The sequence below is a fragment of the Natator depressus genome, chromosome 1 (genome assembly GCF_965152275.1).
Source record: "Natator depressus isolate rNatDep1 chromosome 1, rNatDep2.hap1, whole genome shotgun sequence".
NCBI classification, from domain to species: Eukaryota; Metazoa; Chordata; order Testudines; family Cheloniidae; genus Natator; species Natator depressus.
In genome coordinates, this window is record NC_134234.1 from 327,220,930 (window position 1) to 327,243,090 (window position 22,161).

The 22,161-nt window shown below is 42.4% G+C and overlaps 1 protein-coding gene across 1 annotated transcript in view; it reads right to left on the reverse strand.

Moving 5' to 3' along the window:
* Positions 1-14,977: 14,977 nt before the first annotated feature.
* The window catches only part of HGF (hepatocyte growth factor), a 71,906-nt gene continuing 64,722 nt past the window's right edge, over positions 14,978-22,161 (reverse strand). Inside the window, exons 17-18 of the mRNA XM_074952664.1 lie at positions 20,099-20,244; positions 14,978-17,767 (exon numbers count right to left, since the gene is read on the reverse strand). Of these exons, the coding sequence (XP_074808765.1) occupies positions 17,594-17,767; positions 20,099-20,244 (320 nt within the window). The 3' untranslated portion in view covers positions 14,978-17,593. The remainder of the gene's footprint in view (positions 17,768-20,098; positions 20,245-22,161) is intronic.

Genomic DNA, 22,161 nt, shown 5'->3' on the forward strand with positions numbered 1-22,161 from the left:
GAGAGATGAGGTGTACTGTGATTTGAGTAGACAATGGGAAGCTAGGAACTCCTGAATTCGAATCCTGTCTCTGAGATTTACTGCCTATGAATTAGTCAGTCAAAACTAGCTGAATTTTATCAAAGCATTCTAATTCACAGGGTAAAGCTGTAACTCCAAATAGGGCAGTCAGAGCTGTAGTTTAAGTGACAGCTTTGTGAATATCTCTTAAACACTGCACCTCTAGACCATAACAGGGTTCAAAAAGGAACTAGATAAATTCATGGAGGTTACGTCCATCAATGGCTATTAGCGAGGATGGGCAGGGATGGTGTCCCTAGCCTCTGTTTGCCAGAAGCTGGGAATGAGCGACAAGGGATGGCTCACTTCATGATTCTCTGTTCTGTTCATTCCCTCTGGGGCACCTGGCACTGGCCACTGTCAGAAAACAGGATACTGGGCTAGATTGTCCTTTGGTCTGACCCTATAGGGCCATGCTTATGTTCTTATGTTCTATTTTTCCCTCTGTAAACAAAGGATAATACCTGCTATCCTACATCCCAATAGTGTTGTGAGGACGAATTAGTTAATATCTGTCAAGCACTTTGAAGGTATAAAGTGCTTTATAATTGGTATGTAGTATATGTACAACATATTGTTATGGATTTATGAATTGGGCATTCTGTTGATTTTTAAAGGAATAATCAATAATTCATTATTGCATGGAATGAGATGCCTCAAAACAAAAAAGTAAAGTAACTCTTCCATGTGACTCTTATTCTTGTCTTCAGCACTTGTTTTGGATCTTAAAAGCTATTCCATACTAATCGCCAACTAACTGCCCTAACTGTAGAGTTGCGGTTCGTACAATGGATTAGAATAATTTCTTTGACAAAACTCAGCTGGCTTGATCAAATAAACAGATGGCTTAGATTCTTGCAATGCAACTTTCCCTCTGGACAGTTGCGAGATTTTTATAAAACAATTTTTACCTTTGTTCTCTGATCCATTGTTAGATACATAGAAGAAAATGTTAAGAGCCAACATTTGGGATTGACTATATTTTTTAATAAAATAATAAAAGGATTCTGTCCCACAGATTACTTGACCACGGGATGCTGTTCCAGGAAGGACTGCTAAGCAGAGATGGGGTCCACCTATCGAGGAAAGGGAAGAGCATATTTAGATACAGACTGGCTAACCTAGTGAGGAGGGCTTTAAACTAGGTTCAAAGGGGGCAAGTGACCAAAGCCCACAGGTAAGTCAAGAACATGGAGACCTGGGAGAAGGTTTGGAATTTCGGGGGGAGCATGGGCTGATATAGCAGGGATAAAGGAAAGACAAGACAGAATGAGGGGGGGCGGAAATCAAATCAGTATCTTAGATGTCTGTATACTAATGCAAGAAGTATGGGGAATAAGCAGGAAGAACTCGAAATGCTAGTAAATAAACATAAGTATGGCATAGTTGGCATCACAGAGATGGGATAATACGCATGACTGGAATATTGGTATAGAAGGGTACAGCTTGCTCATGCAGGACCAGCAGGGGAAAAAGGGAGGAGGTATTGCCTTGTATATTAAAAAAGTATACACATGGACTGAGATTGAGATGGAAATAGGAGACAGATGTGCTGAAAGTCTCTGGATAAGGATAAAAGGGGTAAAAAACAAGGGTGATGTCATGGTAGGGGTCCACTACAGACCATGGTAGGGGTCCACGTAACCAGGAAGAAGGGGTGAATAAGGCTTTTTTTTTAAATAGCTAACAAAATCATCCAAAGCACAGGACTTGGTGGTGATGGGGGACTTCCACTACTCAGACATCTGTTGGGGAAAATAACAGAGTAGGGCACAGATTATCCAATAAATCCTTGGAACGTATTGGAGACAATTTTTTATTTCAGAAGTTGGAGACAGCTTCCAGGGGAGAAGCTGTTCTAGATTTGATTTTGACAAATGGGGAGGAACTGGTTGAGAATTTGAAAGTGGAAAGCAGCTTGGGTAAAAGTGATCATGAAATAATAGCGTTCATGATTCTAAGGAATGGTAGGAGGGAGAATACCAAAATAAAGACAATGGATTTCAAGAAGACAGACTTTAGCAAACTCAGGGAGCTGGTAGGTAAGATCCCATGGCAAGCAAGTCTAAGGGGAAAAGCATTAGAAGACAACTGGCAGTTTTTCAAAGAGACGTTATTAAGGGCACAAGAGGAAATTATCCCACTGCGTAGGAAAAATAGGAAGTATGCCAAGAGACCACGCTGGCTTAACCAGGAGATCGTCAATGAGCTAAAAATCAAAAAAGTGTCCTACAAAAAGTGAAAACTAGGTCAAATTACAAACACTGATTATAAACAAATAACACAAGTATGTTGGGACAAAATTAGAAGGGCCAAGGCACAAACTAGCTAGAGACATAAAGGGTAACAAGAAAACATTCTACCAATGTATTAGAAGCAAGAGGAAGACCAAGGACAGGGTAGGCCCATTACTCAATGAAGGGGGGGAAATAATAACAGAAAATGTGGAAATGGCAGAGGTGCTTAATGACTTCTTTGTTTCGGTTTTCACCAAGAAGGTTGGTGGTGATTGGATGTCTAACGTAGTGAATGACAGTGGAAATGAGGTAGGATCAGAAGAGGTTAAAATAGGGAAAGAAGAAGTTAAAAGTTACTAAGGGTATGTCTACACTAGCCACCGGATTGGCGGGCAGCGATCGATCCAGCGGGGGTCGATTTATCATGTCTAGTCTAGATGCCATAAATGGACCCCCGAGCCCTCTCCCGTAGACTCCTGTACTCCACTGCCGTGAGAGGGGCAGGCGGAGTCAACGAGGGAGCGGCAGCAGTCAGCTCACCGCGGTGAAGACACCACGGTAAGTTGATCTAATTACGTCGACTTCAGCTACGTTATTCATGTAGCTGAAGTTGCGTAACTTAGATCGATCCCCCCCCCCCCCGCCCACTGTAGACCAGGGCTAAAACAAATTAGATGTCTTCAAGTCACCAGGGCCTGATTAAATGCATCCTAGAATACTCAAGGAGCTGACTGAGGAGATATCTGAGCCATTAGTGATTATCTTTGAGAAGTCATGGAAGACTAGAGAGATTCCAGAAGACTGGAAAAGGGCAAATGTAGTGCCCCTCTATAAAAAGGAAAATAAGGATAACCCAGGGAATTAAAGACCAGTCAGCTTAACTTCCGTATCTGGAAATAGAACAAATAATTAAGCAATCAGTTTGCAAACATCTAGAAGGTAATAAGGTGATAAGTAACAGTCAACATGGATTTGTCAAAAATAAATTATGTCAAAACAACCTGATAGTTTTCTTTGACAGGATAACAAGCCTTGTGGATGGGGGGAAGCGGTAGACGTGGTATATCTTGACATTAGTAAAGCTTTTGATACTGTCTCACATGACCTGCTCATAAACAAACTAGGGAAATGCAACTTAGATGGAGCTACTATAGGGTGCATGCAAAACTGGTTGGAAAACCATTCCCAGAAAGGAAAGGAACCATTCAGTGGTTCACAGTCATGCTGGAAGGGCATCACGAATAGGGTCATGCAGGGATTCCGGTTCTTTTCAATATCTTCATCAATGATTTAGATAATGGCATACAGAGTACACTTATAAAGTTTGCAGACTATACCAAGCTGGGAGGGGTTGCAAATGCTTTGGAGGACAGGATTAAAATTAAAAATGATCTGGACAAACTGGAGAAATGGTCTGAAATAACTCGGATGAAATTCAATAAGGACAAATACAAAGTAGTCCACTCAGGAAGGAACAATCTGCCTAGGAAGGACTAGCTACAGAGCTTGCTTATACATGCACCAGGTGTGCTCATCATAAGATCCTTTAATGCTCTACCAGGCTACGGCTGAGGGTCCTTTAAATAAGATATTTTATTCACAATAAAAAGAAAAAAGAAAAGGAGTACTTGTGGCACCTTAGAGACTAACCAGTTTATTTGAGCATGAGCTTTCGTGAGCTACAGCTCACTTCATCGGATGCATAGCATAAAACCCCTTTAAAATCCCTCCTGGCCAGAGGAAATCTCCTCTCACCTGTAAAGGGTTAAGAAGCTAAAGGTAACCTCGCTGGCACCTGACCAAAATGACCAATGAGGAGACAAGATACTTTCAAAAGCTGGTAGGAGGGAGAGAAACAAAGGGTTTGTGTGTCTGTCTACATTTTGTCTTTGCCGGGGATAGACCAGGAATGAAGCCTTAGAACTTTTAGTAAGTACTCTAGCTAGGTATGTGTTAGATTATGATTTCTTTAAATGGCTGAGAAAAGAATTGTGCTGAATAGAATAACTATTTCTGTCTGTGTATCTTTTTTGTAACTTAAGGTTTTTGCCTAGAGGGGTTCTCTATGTTTTGAATCTAATTACCCTGTAAGGTATTTACCATCCTGATTTTACAGGGGGGATTTCTTATTTCTAATTCTATTTTTATTAAAAGTCTTCTTGTAAGAAAACTGAATGCTTTTTCATTGTTCTCAGATCCAGGGGTTTGGGTCTGTGGTCACCTATGCAAATTGGTGAGGCTTTTTATCCAACATTTCCCAGGAAAGGGAGGGTGCAAGTGTTGGGAGGATTGTTCATTGTTCTTAAGATCCAAGGGTCTGGGTCTGTAGTCACCTAGGCAAATTGGTGAGGCTTTTTACCAAACCTTGTCCAGGAAGTAGGGTGCAAGGTTTTTGGGAAGTATTTTGGGGGGAAAGACGTGTCCAAACAGCTCTTCCCCAGTAACCAGTATTTGTTTGGTGGTGGTAGCGGGCAATCCAAGGACAAAAGGGTGGAATATTTTGTACCTTGAGGAAGTTTTGACCTAAGCTGGTAAAGATAAGCTTAGGAGGTTTTTCATGCAGGTCCCCACATCTGTACCCTAGAGTTCAGAGTGGGGGAGGAACCTTGACATGCATCCGATGAAGTGAGCTGTAGCTCACGAAAGCTCATGCTCAAATAAACTGGTTAGTCTCTAAGGTGCCACAAGTACTCCTTTTCTTTTTTCTTTTTACGAATACAGACTAACAGGGCTGTTACTCTGAAATTTATTCACAATGCCACCTTGTGGCTGAATGGCATAATACAGTTTAACATTCCATTACCCCCTGTAAGGACAGGTTCGGCACTTAAAAGAGTGATTCATAGAAGAGCCAGTACGCTAAGCAGATTGCTGCCTGAACTAGCCACTGGGAGATGCTGAGGAGAATGGGTGCAGCCTAAGCCCCACCCCTCAACGGGACTTAGGTGCCTAAGTCTGGGCCAGAGGGAAGTGCATCTCGCTGCTTGGGATTCACAGCTATGAATCCTCGCCTCACCTAATTCACGTCAGCCCTTTTTTAAAGAAAAACTGAGGCGTAGCTGCTCCCCCCCCCATAACTGTCAGCACACTGGTTAAAGTCCTCACCTGGGCTATGGGGCACACGGGTCATTCTCTCTATTTCTCTCTCTAGCCCAATGAATATTTAAATATTCGTACATAGCGGAACAGCTTCCACAGGAGAGAGACCGAGAGCAACCCACCCATAGCCCAGGGGTTAGAGTTGGGAGATGGGAAACCCGAGTGCAAATCCCTGCTCCACATTAGGTAGCGGGTAGAACTGAAGCCACAGCTCGAGCATCATGGGTGAGCAGTCTAACCACCAGTGTGGGGGTGGGGCTAAAAAGTTATAAAGGGGCACCACCATTTTGTGTTGTGTGGGTTCAGGCATGCTCAGAACATGTCTACCAGACCAGGCCCACAGGCGAGGAACTCCTAGTTTGTGAATCCCACTGCGACTGTTTAAAAGACTCTAATAAGTATCTGCCAAGAAGTAAGCATTAAAGTAAGACGCCTTGGGTTTGATTAATCTGTATGCTTTGGCTGTTCTCTGGCCGTGCAAAGCAGCCATAAACCCAGCTAACAGCTAAACCAGCTGTAGGGCTGCTTAGTGTCACTAGAGCCACACAAAGCAGCCAGATTGTACCAAGTGAATCTGACATTTGGATTTTAAAGATATTTTTCTCACTCCCCAATTCCATTTATTTTCATTGGCATGGTGTGACAGTCCATTGTTTTTCTACCAACAAGACAGCGTTCACATATTTCCTGAGCACAGGTACTATGAAATATCGTGACGACTGACCTTCTGCTCCCTGCTTCACCAGGTGTTAACTGAAGTCACGTCTCCATTTCTCGTAGTGTCATTTAATCTCAATGAACGAGGAAAAAAACAAGTGTTTGGGAAACTCTGGCATAAGAGCTTAACTCTTCTTCTGTTGCTTGCTGAGTGGGCTGTCCGGGGATGGGGGAATATATCTTCTCTTTCTCACTCTTTGTGACAGAATATGCAATTCCTTCTTCTGCATCATTTACATCACAGGTTTCAGAGTAGCAGCCGTGTTAGTCTGTATTCGCAAAAAGAAAAGGAGTACTTGTGGCACCTTAGAGACTAACAAATTTATTTGAGCATAAGCTTTCGTGCTTATGCTCGAAATATGCATCCGATGAAGTGAGCTGTAACACTGAGCATCTCCATTGCTTTGAAGAGGCTGCAGGCAATGGGAGAATTTGAAACTTGATATGACGTGTTGTATGTTTAAAAATATTTTGGGGTTAGCTCTCCTGCTACTAGATCTCCACTGAGTTAAATGGTGACTTTCCATCACAGCCAATATTTTTGCTTGCTTTGAGCATAAGTTTAACTTAATAACCATAATTAGGACAAGACTTTTGGAGGAGCCCAATATGTAATTTACCAAATACCCAAGCCTGTACTGTTGGAAAAAAGGGGTGGTTTAGTTTGCCTCCTCCCCCCATCCCCCCAGCAGTCAAACAAATGACTAAATAGATTGCCCCTGGAGTTCTGTTTCTGCACGTTGGCGGTGCATTGTAAAGGAATCCAGTCAGCTTTGATTTCCTGTCAGGTTTGTTAATGCTAGTGGCTGACTACACAGACACAGACCCGTGCTGTTGTCTGGCTTTTGTTTTTGTGGCTCTTGCTGTGCGTGAATATGGGGTGTCAAAGGGCTAAATCCTCATACGGATTTAGGGGTGGCAATGCTCTGCATTTCTCCTAGGCACCCTGCCACCTGCTGGAAACCTCAGCCTCTCATTAGGTGCATATAAAAGGGATCATCAGAAGCCAGCAAACTGAGTTGGGAGCCATTTGTCTAGCTAGGAGTGAAATGCAAAGGAAGTGGGAGAAGCTTGGGGATGCTGCCTATAATCCTTTGATCTGTACCATGGGGGGGTGCCTAGCTCTCACTGATCTGGGCCTTATTTGCACTTATTTGCACTCAAGATTTGGGCGCCTAATCCTTTCTGGTGATAAACCAGAGAGGAGAGAGAACTCCCCCCTTATTTCCCCATTATAACCATTAGCCCAGTGAATAGGATACTCACCTAGAATACAAAAGACCTGTTTTCAAATTCCTAATTTGGACTAGAGTCCAGGTCTCCCAAATCGCAGGTAAATGCCATAGCCACTGTGCTATTGGGTATTCTGGAGCATATGCTCACTCTCCCCCCAACCCCTGCTCACCCCTCTACTGTCTTTTGCACTGGGTAGGCATGCTCCAATCAGGTTAGGAGGCCACCTTATTTGAGAATCCTGCTGGGGCTTAAGCACGAGCGAAGGCTCCGAGCAGCTCTTTAGCTGCAGGGTGGCATTGGAATTGACAGATTTGCAAATGCTGACCCTCAGAAATGTAGGCACCTAGGGGACTTACAGGGCAGCTTAGTGGACTTGGGTAGCTAAAGAGGCAGCTTGGTTTCTTACACACCTTTGTGGATTGAGCCCTTAGTGTATATTGCACATTTGGACTGAACTCCTGTACCATTTACATTACATTTGTTTGACTCTGCATCTTGTACATTTCCATTTTAAATGACTGTAAACCATGGGAAGACAATAGGGAAAGGGTGGAGTACTAGTGGTCTAGGCCAGAAGTGGGAGCCAGGCATTCTTGAATTCTCCTCTCCATTTTGTGCTGGCTCTCTCCACCTAAAACTTATTCACCTACCTCAGCGCGAGGACACACAAATTAATTAGTTCAGACCAAGTTCTAACTTCATTCAATGAATGCAGTTCCCATTGACTTCAATGGGCAGATTTTTGACCTTTACTAGCCTCTTGGGAGCTTTCAGGGAAGATCCTGGAGGAAGCTGGAAATGCCATGGGCTAAATACTGATCTTAGGGATGACTATGGCAAAGATCAGATTGACTACATTGTAGCCAGGGTTTCCCCCATGAGCTGAATCTCCCCTCCTGGGGCAGGGCTTTGGAGAGGGCATAGAAAGTTATGGAGCCTGGGCCCTGCAGAGGTGGTCTCTGGAGGAGCATGTAGCAGAGCTGCTGCTCTGCTCTGTGCACATTTGGGAGCATTTATGTCAGATTTTGCTCAGCTCGCCCAGGAGTGGCAAGTGTCCATTGCTGGCTCTGTCTGTAGCAGAATTTAAGTGTCCTGCAGTGTAAATGCTCAGCGTTATTTTTATATTCAAGCTGGAAAAATTGAAGGGAAAATGGGAAGAGAGTTCCACAGTCAGGCCAGCAAAGCAGAAAGGGGAGCGCCTGAGGTCGTTCAATATTTCCACCCTGAAGATAATGTGGAAAGCACTTTCCCATAGGAGAAAGCAAAGCGAAGTGTCTTCACACAGCCAAGTGGACTTCCATGAAAGGAGTGAAGGGATAAGCTTATCAAGAAGCTGTCCTTAGTGGACCATAAATCTTACCCTGAGAACAGTGTGAAAAGTTAAATTGCATAAATGTTGCTGTTTCCCTGTTGGTTTCCCTTGTCAGCATTCAATGGAATAAGGTGTGCCAGGATAAAACATGGAAGGAAAGAGCATGAGGATTACTTGTAAAAAGAAAAGGAGGACTTGTGGCACCTTAGAGACTAACCAATTTATTTGAGCATAAGCTTTCGTGAGCTACAGCTCACTTGTGCTACAGTACCGCCTCGAGGCCTAGACTGAGACTGGGGCCACATGTGCAAGGTGCGATACAAATATATTGTGAGAAACAGTGTGTGCCCCAAAGAGCTTACAATCAAAATAGCCAACAAGAAAGACAAAGGAAAGGAGGGGAAAAAGAGAGACACAGAGAAGCAATGTCATTTGCCCAAAGTGAGATAGTAGGTCAGGGCAGAACCAGGATGAGACAGCAGCTTGCTTGGTTTAGTGGCTTATGACATATTCACTAGACAAGTTGATGGCTTGGACCCAGAGCCTCAAAGGTACTTGAATGCCTCTTCAGGCACCCAAGTCCCCATGACAATGACACTGCCAGTCTAAAAACTGCTCAGCTGCTGTCAAACCCTATAGACACCTAAGTTCCCACAGAGCCACCAACTGCCTGATGTCACTGCACAGCTAACAAGCAGCTTGGAGCCCGAGCTCAAGCAAAAGCCCCAGGGGTCCCCTCCCCGCCTCACCAAGTGCAATTCTCAAACTAGGCAGGTGCATATTATCGTGCCAGTGAAGACTTGTTCCTGGGGGCATGCGCTGAGCCTGTCTAACCTCTGATCTCTGTCAGACTGCACAATAGGAGGCCCGGATGCAAGTCACCAATAAGTAGGGGAGTACAGCACCAACACAAAAGGCAGCTGGGGAGGGGGCACAGTGAAATGGGATGAGTGTGAGAAAGCACCCTGGGAGCAGGGTGCCAAGGAGTCAGAGAGCCAGCTGGACAGCAGTTGTGAGCAGCTCACTGTCAGGGAAAGTGAGCAGGGCTGTGAGCCTGGGGAACCCAGGGGCCATGGCAGGCTGATGGGCAGCACATTGAAGCAGGTGGCTGGGCTGGCAGGAAACTAGCCAAGTTTCTGTCAGATACTTGATAGGAAAAAACAAAATAAAAAAAAAACTTCTGTCCAAAAAGTTCCAGCCAGCTTTAATGGGAAGCATGTTAGAGGAAAGGTTGGAATGACCCTGCCTCCCACCCTAACAAGTGTACAAAACTGCCAGGAAGTTATGAGTAAAGGAAAAGGCTCAGCCGAAAGTAAAAGAAACTAATACACATGGATTAGTGCTGGCATGTTAACAACTGCAGAGTCATTAGCTTTAAATGGGAACAGACGGGATTAAAGCATTAGATGTTTACAACTAAAGCAGGCCTTCGCTGTTAGGATAAAAGAGAAGGGAAGTCTGGAAAACCCAGCCCGTGTTTGAGAAGGAACGTTCATAATGAAAGCAGGTGAGATGGGAGCCCAGAAAGAACTTTAATGGGGCGCTGATTTCCTGTAGTGGAAAAGCTGTGGCTTCCCCATGGGCGGCTGGGTACCTGTGGATGTAACAGATGACTCCCGCGCAGAGTCAGCAACCTAGATTCCTGTACATGTGTGCGTGGATGCACTCTCACAGCCAGTCTCAGCAGAGACGGGCGCAAGCAACTGGTAAACGTTGCGGTGAAATGATGTGGCACAAAAGTGAAAAACAAGCATCCAGTCTTATAAGTGGCAGCATCCTCAACCGTTTAAGTCAATTGTTATGGTCCTGTGTGGCGCCGCAGACACAGCCTATAGGAGAAACAGTCTTGGCATCCCCATTCTCCATAAGCTCATTGGCTCAGATGCCACCCAGTTCACTCAAAAAGCACACATTTGCTCCTAAGCTACTTTGTTACATAGAGGCAATCCAAATAAGGCCCCCCAAAATTAAGGTTTTAAAAAAGGGGTTTATAATTAAAAGCCTCTTTTTTTATTTATTGAGGTAGACTTCACTCAGCGGATTGCTTACACTGAGCTGAGCTGCAGCCTTTCCAAGTTTTCCTTTAGCTGAAAAATAGAGTAGAAGTGAAAGCATTTTAGCTACTCCATGGAGTAACGCCATTGTGAAACTCATGACTGTGCAGCAGATGGCACATTTACGCACCAGGCCTGATGAGCCCATGCTGACACAATCTACATTACCAAAGCTTTACATTAAACCCCGTCCACCCCCGTGGTTGTATTACATGACCTCAATCCTCCAGGAAACAAAAACAGATGGGGAAATATCCAACTAATATAATCTAAACCATATTAGCTATTTAAAGTAAACTCTTATCACCAGTGACAAAAACTTCATCCCCAAATCACTGAAAATCTCTGTAGCCTTATTTTTTCTTTTTACTAGCCCCCATACAGTCCCTAACACTTCAAAGTTCATGTTTCCTAGCTTAACCACCTGCATATACAGCTTTATAAAACTTTCCTCCAGAAATGCACTGTCCTAAGCCACCCAACCAAATGCACTATAGGCTAGAAGAAATGCCCCATGCTGAGAAAGACTAGCACCTCTTGACAGGTGTCCTCAATTTAGGCTGAAATGAAGGACTGCTCAACACCTAATAATTGTTCTTTTAATAAATGCAATTACTGCGGGGAGGGGAGATGTAATTCCATCTAGAACAACTAGTTTATTTGCGTGTAAGAAATGGAATTCAAACTACATATAACATGCATATATACGGAAAAAGTGGTTCAACACACAACAAATGAACAAATCCTGTTCATTTTACGCATTAGGGCCAATTCAGCAAAGCACTTCAACAGGGCTGAAGCATGTGCTTTGATGAATCAGGACCTAGAGTAATTCTACTGTAGGCAGTGGAAATAAATGCTCAGATGAACAAGGGGAGCAGACTTTGGGGGTCTAACCGCTAGACTCAAATGGAGTTTGCCATTGATTTCAATGGGAGGAAGAGCAAGCCCTTGCCCTCTAAACTGCAGTGTGCATTACAGTCTCTGTGTGCATCTGGAGAAGTCATTGCACTTCAAGTGTTTTGAAACAGTATGGATCATTTTTAAGCAAACCGAGGCTATTAGATTATGCTAGGGGAGCTTTTCACACCATATATCCCACGTTATAAAAAGTGAGACCACATAAAAGATTTTATTTATTCATTTTAGAGCTTATTTGGTATTAATCTTTTTATGGTTTGCCATATTTGTTTCCAGATGTTTCCTTTCTTATTGCAAAAGGCTTTTATTATAATGTAGCTGTCCAGAGATTGGCGCTTTTGAAGGCAGGGGTGATATACATCAGGGCATTGCTTAATGGCCTGCTGTGTTTACATGAGGATTGCAGAAAACAAACACTAAGCATTTATCTGGGCTTTCCTCCCGCATGTTCAGAGTGCACTACTCTTGGAACTCCCATAGATAACAAAGCACTAACCAGTGAATTTAATATGATGGCAATAACGCTTAGCAGGGCTTTACCTCCCCAAACTGCTATGCAAACATTAGCTAATTCTCACACTTCTGTGAGGTTACCTAAGCATTATCACCACTTTCACTGAGACAATATGGTAACAGTTCATTTTTGTATCATATCACTTGTATTCCTAATTTTTTAAAAGAGGCAAACCTGGATTCCTGAAGTTAGTGACAAAATTCTCATTGACTTCAGTAGTCATGGATAAGAAACACTAATTCAAAATGTCACTTAGAAAACTTTTTTTTTAAACAGTGGATTCAAGATGCAAAATTCAAATCCAGATTTCAAACACCCCAAAATGTGTGCATTTTTGAACCAATTTTTGTGTTTTACCATTAATGAAGATGGGGCCTTTGACCAAATTCAGATCTGGATTTGGATGTCAAAAAAACTCAACTAAGGTTTTGGTTTGCACCCACTTTGATTTTTAAAAACCAAGGACTAGACTTTTAACCCCAAACTGAAAATCAGTAGCAGCAGTACATACTTCTGTACAAGACTGAAGTGACATAGAGGACAATTGTTCTATATCCTAAACTACAATGAAGTAAACAAGATGAATTCTGAGGAATCCGGGTCGCTGCTATTCATTATGTAAGGTGCTATGCATCTCCTCGTAAGTGTGGAATGCCCTCATGTGGAATGCTCAGTGTTAATTGCATGTTTCCTGTTAGTTCCTTTTTTTTTTTTTAAATACTTCCATCTTTTGGGACCCATGCCCTCATTCTGAGTGCAAAATTCTGATTGGGACGTCTGAGGTGGGTTGGTGGGATCCAATCCTGAATTGGGGGTCAATTCCTTCTTTTATATGCAAACAGTGTTACTGGTAGCATTGAATATGCATCAAGGGAAGAATGTCTATGTGACCCCAATCCTACCTCCTTTGCACATCCAAAACTCGGCCCCTGAAGTCAGAATTGGGCTTCTTGTTTTTTTCAAGGGCATTAGTGCCTCTGCCCAACAATACAATTTCCAAACCCCAAATAAGAAATCTGATTCTGATTTGGGTGGTTTTTTTTATAAAATATTTTATTAAGAATAATAAGGATAAAGGTTACAAAAATACCAACTTTGTTAACTAACAATAATGCCATTAATTACAGAATTTTTGTAATAGAAGTTATAACCACAGTGTTCCCTTTTTGATAGGCATTCAGCTAGTCTTATTCAATAGGCAACATTAATATGTTCCTATTTAAATACAAGAAAAAGAATCAAACCATCCAGAGCTTTTCACTGACTGCTCCCTGAAGTCAGATTCCCAATTAGGAAACTTCACAGTCATATGTCCATGAGCCTATTTATAAGGAGACACTGTAAAGGTAGGGTGAAAAGCAATGTTAGTTCTTGTCAGCAGCCCCAACACTTGCAATACAGTATTATACCAGTGCATGTGAAAGAAGAAAATAATTGCTAAGAAAACATTTAATGACCAGTCCAACAGACTATACGCTGCCAAAACTCCCATTGACTTCCAATGGGATCAGTTAGTTCATATTTAGACTTCTAAGGCGATATGATTTTTCATGCCTTTTGATATTTGGGGATTATGTAAATGGATGTGTGGTCATCTTAGACAAGCAACCTTAAGCTCGGTGCTGCAGTCTTTTGGCAAAAAAATATCCACTGATTTCAATGGGCATTTTTGCCTGAGTGGATTGTGTCCCTCACAGAAAACTTCAGGTATTATTCTAAAAACCCTCAATTGCATGAGTAGCCCCATGAAATTCCATGGCACTACGTGCAGGAGTAAGGGTTTTCAGGATTTCCCTTGAAAGCTCTCATCTTAAACCCGGGGAAAGGATTTCAGCAGCATCAAGACCACTCAGACTTCTAATTCCCCGGGGAGTCATGCATTTGTTTTCGGATTAGGGTCAAGGGAAAAAAGTCTGGAGAGGAGGTTTGCAGTAACAAATGCAGATCCAGTGCTCAAAGAAAATCAATAATAAAGCTCCATTGACTTTAATGGGGCAGAACCAGCCCCTAAGTTTTTCGAAGTCCCATGTCAATTATTTATTACACTTTTGTCTGTTATCCCAGCCCTGGGACTAGTTATCCTTCTTGCCAGGATCAAAAATTTGAAAAACAAAGGCTGAATTTGGGTTAAGACAATGTCAGTGACTGAGGTTTTTTCCTAATTACTTGTTTCATACCCTTTATACCACTACCACCCAATTTTTCTCTTAAATATGGCCCTGGCCAGAACTGCATCCACAAAGCCCAGGCAAATGCCCATTTAAGTCAGTAAGAGGCTTTCCTGTTACTTCAGTGAGCACTGGATCAGGCCCCTAGTTGTTTTAAAAAATATTGTTAAAACAATGAAAAAAGTCCCTTAACAGTGTCCTTTTGAAGGAGAATGCTGTAGCTATAACATTTGCCTGGTACAGTACCATTGGTACCAACAAGAAATATTCACAGGAATAAATGAAGTACAAATTAATTATCACGTCATTATTTTTCTCTTTCCTTGCTTTTCAGAGTGTCAAATTCCCTCCATACTGAGAGAGAGCGCATGTACCTGATAAGCAAGTGCTTACAAATACATTAAGTTCTAGAGCATTGACTCTGCACAACTCATTTTACTGAGATGCTGCCCAGAACAAACAGGTAAAAATCCTTACACATTGTCTAACAAAAAAACAGTATATTTATCATATATATATATATATAATCATATTGTCCTCTGCACAGCAGAAGATTATAACTAAAATACTTTAGGATCCAATTTATTTTATTTTGTTGGTAGACATAACAAAATGCCTGCAAATATAATACAGTGAGCACATAACAAGTCTTACAATAGGAAAAGTAAATATGTCATTGTATACTTTATCCACGCTCTTCTCAATGGCACAAAATAAAAACTCACTTGGAGTTCCTCATCTCTCCTTAAAAGTTAATCCTTTTTGTTAAGATATAGTCAGCACATATTTAATGAGAATATACACTTTACATAAATGGCAACAATTTCTTGTAAGTGCTACAGGCTAAATCCTGCCCTCGACTGCACTGGAAAACAAGAGGAGCCAGAGGGAGAGTGTATGAAGCCTAATCCCCTTCACTAGCAGACCAAGTGGGAGGTACACCCAGCTAACATCCAGGCATACAAGTGATGAGCCAGAACCTAGAAGCCCTTGTGAGTAGTCCTACTCATGTGAGTAGTCCCATTTTGGTCAGTGGGATTACTCACACAAGGAAGGATTTTCAGGAACATGCCTATTTATCTGCTTGCTGCAAGACCTCTTGCTTCGTGCCAGTAGACTGTTTTGGGTACTATTCAGCAAAGTATTTAACTATATAGCTAAGTCCCATTAAAGTCGAAATGCTTTGCTGATGAGGGACAGTTTGGGGAATCAGCACCTTCACAGCCTCCCAAGGCAGCTCCCTGCATAGTTATTTTTACCAAGGCAGGATTCAGCCCTATGTCACTTACATGTAATTAAGGTGAAATGTTCTTTACTTTTACACAGTGATGTCAGTTTAGGGGCTATGTAGTTAGATATGGTACATACTTTACAGTCTGCTATCTGAAACATATGCATTTACATAGTTCATGAATAAAGTAACAATGAAGTTCCTTACGCAATTTAATGTACAGTAGTAAGTACAATGGGATTATATAGTGTATCATTTTTTCCAGCAGGTACATGGTAATTAGTGCCATCTAACATAAAATATTGCCATTTGCTAATTGTTTAGTACTTTCAGCTACACAATACATGTTCTAAAGGAGCACAAGGAAACCTCATAGATGTTGACTATTTGTTCTCTTGCTCCATCTTTAGTATGGAAAATTATGGCCCTAGGTGTGCAAGCAAACATGTAACACAAGCAATTACACTATTAGTGACATGTTGCATACTTTACAACAGGCCAGATTCATCTCTGCAATAATTCAATTGGCTTCAAAGGAGTTATACGAGAGACGTATTGTTTAATCACATGTTTAGGTTTTTCTTAAAGATAATAAAACACCTATAAATAAAACATATTTAATGTTACTGAAATCAAAAGATGTGTTCCATTTGATTTGAAATATTGGTTGTTTCAGTGGTTCTGTTTGTTACATACGAAGGGCTGAAATTATGCCTTCAGACTGAGTATGCAATTTCCAATGCCCCCAGGCATACCTGAGGGCACAATTTGGTTTTAAATGCATTAATGACAACAGTATTCTTTTTTTTCCCTGTTGATTCTATCAGCTCATGGTCAGATTCTACTCTTACTTACCCTTCTGTAAATCCAGAATTATTCCCTTGAGTTACTGAGAAATCTGGCACTAAAGTCTCTATTTCAATGCAATTAATTTTAATAGTAAAAATGGTCTGTCATTAGCTAATCAGGATACATTCCTGGGATCCTATGAAATACACGTTTAGGCGTGTTTTTTAAATATGAGGGTTCATCTACACTGCAGCTGGAGGTGCAGTTTCCAGATTTGATTGAGCTAGCACACTAAAAATAGCAGGGTAGCCACGGCAGCATGGGCAGCTGCATGGGCTAGCCGCCTGATTGCAATCCCACCAGTGACTCTAGATAAGTACTCAGGAAGTTAGCCCATGCCATTGCCAGCACCACCACAGCTACACTACTATTTTTAACATGCTAGCTCAATCAAATCTAGCATGTATAGATTTGTGTACATCTACCTGAGCAGTGAATTGCACCTCCAGCTGCAGAGTAGATGTACCCTGGGACAATTAAAAAAAGATTGATAAGTTGCTCATCAACCCGTTTCTCTGTCTTGTCCCTTATCCATAGGGTATAGTGTAATATCCCTTAGGACAGAAGTACAGAGCCAGATCCTGTAAATCCTATGTAAAAGGAGCTCCCATTGACTTCAGTGAGAGCTCTGCTCATAGAGAGCTTGCAGAACTGGGCCCACAATGAAATGAGCAAATAAAGAGATTATTTTTTAACATATTTAAATTCTGCATATAGGGGAAGAGAATTAGGTCCATATACGCTGTTCTTGATCAATGCACACAGCTCTCCATAGAATTTTTGCCACAAACAGAGAGTGTATATGGTACATAGCAAGAGTAAGGGGTGTTAAAGAAAACAAGCTTTCTTTGTATCTCATGGACAAGCTGATCTGAAGAAGCAGCCTAAAGAGGCCACATGAGCTATTTCCACAAAACACTTCTGCATTCAGCAATAGTATCTTTGTAATTTTGTTTATCCATTCAAGTATCTTCAGGAGATATGTCACCATACTTGCAGATACTGTAGCTCACTTCAACATCTATAAAACAACACTGATAGACAAAATCTTCAGAAAACACCCATAAATGATCAGGAAACTTGACTATCAAGTAGTTTTTTAAAAAAAATCATGGATCTTTATATTACACATTAATTTCATGCTCTCTGAAATCTTCATGTGAATGGAATTGGTGATTTTGTGTGAAATATTCAGCTATAACTCAGATTTGTACGTCAACAAGATTTTGCGTATCCACTTGGAGTAATATGCCACTCTGACAAAAATCCCAGGACGATTTGGAATGGCACATCCACGGCCAGGAACGATAACACCCACTATTATTTTCATCCTGTTTTGTTCACAGACCAAGGGGCCACCATAATCCCTCTAGGAAAAGAGAAATAAAGAACATTAATTTGTGAACAGCTAAAAGACACAGTTCCCACTTGTTTTCTGTGAGCTATTGGGTAGCACCCTACTCTAGGAACCTTCAGTAAGACTATCTAAGGAGTAGTATGATATCTTCATTTATGCAGAGCATCACAAACAGGACCTATATCAACAAACAGCAGGGTTGGCCCTAGGTTTTGTCAGGCCTCTATGCAAAGAGCCAGGCAAGAGAGACCCCATCCAGATACTGATTGTAATTCTTCCAAACTTCTACATACCAACTTCTTTTTCTCAGCTACCTGGCAAGTGCAAAATATGTACAGTGTACATAAAAGCCATCCAGCAAACAGGACAGGTGGTTGGAAAATCTCTGGTGCAATGCCAGGCTATTGATAGAAGGGTTCTGAGAGAGCCAGCAGTGCTATCCCTCTGTCACATGTTGGGCAGCAAGGCCCCTGGGTGCATAGAGCTGCATGCGTTTGCACAGATGGCAAAGGCCACCGCCAAGAACGATTCAGAAATGAATTAGCCACAGCTATAAAAAGGAGAGGACTTCTTCTCTCCTCAATGAACCCCATAACTCATTATTTTTAATGGGTGGTACACACATGCATCAATCCAAGCTCTACATGTATGATGGGAATTTTACATATGTGGACTAGCATGTCACGCACTAACTGGCCTGGGTGGAACCTGCTGGCACATAAAAATTCCCTAGTGCATGCTAATGTAGAGCCATTGTAAACACCATCACGTTAGCATGTACTAGAGAACTTTTAGTGTGCCTCTGCAGGTTCCATACAGTCCAGTGCGCAACACACTAGCGTAACTAGAATTTATATCCCTCTGTTGCTCACTGATGCACCGTGTAGACAAGCCCTTAGCTAGCGATGACATTCTTTAAGTTTTGATTAGCTAATGAACGATAAAATCGTGCAGTCTTCATTCACTGACGCCAGCGAGTAAGGACTGCAGGACTGGGCACTAAGAAGTGTTTGCATCAGATCTTGAAATACTGCCTTAAAACATAAAAGATAACAATCCTTGTATCCTCTCCAGATCACTTCAGAATTAACAGTGATTGACCTCTTCCAAATACAGCTGGTTTTCTTAGTTCTTGCTGATTGCAGGCTAATTCACAGACTATGCCTGTACTATTATAGCATCACCAAACCTGCTAGTGAAATATTTATTGTCTGCTGGGCTTTCACCTGCCATTCTGACTTAATTTCCCTTAATCTGATAGCTCTGTTTTTCTGTTTGTTCCATACTGATAGATGTTGCTCCAAGGGGAACACAGGAAGAGTGAAACCATCCACTAGTTATAATCATAATTAATATTGATGTGCTTCATTTCTTCTTACATGAAAAAATGAAGAGCTGGATTTCCTGAGGACTTCTATGCAGGTGTGTCATTTATATCTTAGCCCCCTGAGAACTAACTGATAATGAACCAAATGTTTAATTTTGAGGAAAATACTTTGTTATTACAAAATGATCCCACTGAGGAGTCATATTAACATGCCGCTACCTAAACAGGACCTGCCTCCCGCAAGTTTTGGTGCTGTCCTTGGGTAGGGAAAAGTCCATTGTTTTATTTATATTGAACTACTTAAAACTTCCTTGTATCCATCTAAACCAAATGTGTACTCATACTAGTGACTGTTGCCTTCTCCACCCATCATCTCGGCTGGCAAAAATGATACATCACTACAGTAAGAGGATTTTGTACCTTTTCCTCTACAACCTAACCAATTCCCACTCAAAGGGACTAATTCAAACCCAAATGAAGTCAGTGAAAAGACTCTCCCTGACTCGACTGAGCTTTGGCTCAGGATGCAATTGAAAGATACCAACTTCTCTCACAAAGCTCCACTTTGCAGTAGCAACGCTACTGGCAATTCAGATAAACTGCTGCTGCTGCTCACAGGGGGCCTGATGTTGCCACCTTTTTCGGACTGCATATACTTACTCCACAAACAGATCCCAGTCCACCAAAGCATGTGATTTAATCATGCTGAGTAAACTTAGCATGTGCTCAAGAGCTTTGTTGGATTGGGGACATAGTCCCATTGATTTCAGAGGAACTAAGAATAAGGAACTATCCAATGTGAGTCAGGGTGGCAGAAAAGAGTCTCCCAGAGAGAGATCTTTGTTTGCAATGTGCATTGAAAGGAAATAGTATCCATGGTTTCTTTCCACTTACCAATTAAATGCAGAGAGAATAATTAGGCAAACACCAGGAACATATTACTGGTAAAGTAAAAAACAACCCCGGAGCAGATGTTTGTAGATTCTTGCACTCTGTCTATAGCCATACTATTTTACCTCACACGGTCCAGTGCCAATGCCCTCAGCCCCAGCGCAGATTTCTGACTCGTTCACAGTAATCTTCCCTTTGAGATATTGGTTGCACTTCTCATTTCCCATAATAAATAGGTTTGCTACTCGGAGCAGGCCATCAAAGTGAATCACTAGCATTGAAAACAAGAGCAACAGTCAATTGTGCACAAATTATATTACATTTTAATGAAAATGAACACTAAGTACTAATACCGTTTATGCTGATATATGCCACTTTATCAGCTGCACATTCTCCCAAACTCTCCAGTAATACACATGCATGTTTTAGATTTCTTACATTGTTACAGCTAAAAGACAGGTAAGAAAGTGTGTCTGGAGTGTGTGTAATATTTTTAGATTATAATACCTGGAGATGCGTGTTGTACTTGTAAGAGCAAAAGACTGGAGTATGGATTTCTCGGTTCTATTCCCTAATCAACCAATGATTTGCTGTATGACTTTGGAAAAAAATCACTGAGGGTAAGATTGAGACTGTGGGTGCAAGTCTGACTCCACAAAAATCAATGGGAGTTGTGCCACCCTCAGATCAGCATAGGGAAGGAACTATGACTTAGGGTATGTCTACACTGGCCCATGCCAGCTGACTTGGGCTTGTGGGGCTTGGCCTAATGGGCTGTTTAATTGCAATGTAGATGCTCAGGCTTTGGCTGGAGCCCAGGCTCTGGCACCCTATAAGGTGGGAGGGTCCCAGAGCTTAAGCTGAAGCCTGAAATTGAATATCTATACCACTATTAAACAGCCCCGCAGCTCAAGCTCCATGAGCCCAAGTCAGCTGGTATGGGCCAGCCATGGGTGTCTAACTGCAGTATAGACATGCCCTTACAAGCACAAATTCCTCCTCTCCCTTCACTGTTCAGCTACTCTGGATAGCACAGTATGGGTTGAAGTGCAGAACCCAAGCTCTGCTCACACTCCACTCATCTGTTTGAGGAAGAGGAAGTAGCAGCCCACAAAGCTTGCTCTCCCTCCTTGTCTAGCAAGTCCTAGTGCCCCCCATCTCTAGTCCCTGTCCTAGATTTCCCCCACTTACAGTACAAGTCTCCTTGCCTAGCCATTCTTGGTTCCCAGCCCAACCCTCTAGGCTCTTGGCCCCCAGTTTCCTTGCCCAGCCCATTCCAGTTCCCTCCTGGCTCCTCATCTGATCTGCCTCTGTCACATGCAACCCAAGACTCCAGCCACCTTCCTGATGTTCCCCATCCCCACTGGCTTCCCATCCAGGTCTCTTTGCCCAGCCTTGAAGTCTTTAAACCACGATTTGAGGACTTCAATAGCTCAGACATAGGTGAGAGGTTTTTCGCAGGAGTGGGTGGGTGAGATTCTGTGGCCTGCATTGTGCAGGAGGTTGGACTGGATGATCATAATGGTCCCTTCTGACCTTAGTATCTATGAATCTATAAACCCAGTTCTCCCCCAGCTCCCCCCCCCACACACACACACTCCAGACATTTGTCAGACCTGTCTCCCCTCCTCACCACCACATGTTCCCTACCTATTGGTTCCTATCTCCTAGTATCCTTGCCCAGCCAATCCCAGTCTTGCCCCCACAAACCATGAGTCCCATTTTCCCTCCTCACATTCCAACAGCCTCTAGTCCCAGTCTGCCCACCTCTAGGTTCCTTGTCCAAATCTCCTCCCACCAACCCTGTTGCATTCCAGTCAGGCAGCTTTCTCCTCCAGCAGGGCAGCATTGAGAGCACAGAAGAGAAAGGTTACTTGCTCTCAGTTCCAGTGCCCAGCCCTGGCCCTCGGCGGCCCAGGCCTGCAACTGCAGGGAAAGTCTTGCTCATCCCTAGGCTGGAGCATGCGCACTGCAGACAGACTTCAGCAACTTACCAGTTTAACTCTAAGCAATGTCCACTGAGCAATTTTTCAAAAGTTTATAACTTGGCCAAAATTGAGCAGATTTTCACAGGGATGACAAAAGGAGCATCTCTGACACAAAGGCTACCTCCCTGCCAAATTTAAAATCCCTGACCAAAGTACGGGGCTGCTACAGCTTCTCAAAGAAAATGTCAACAGCATTTTTG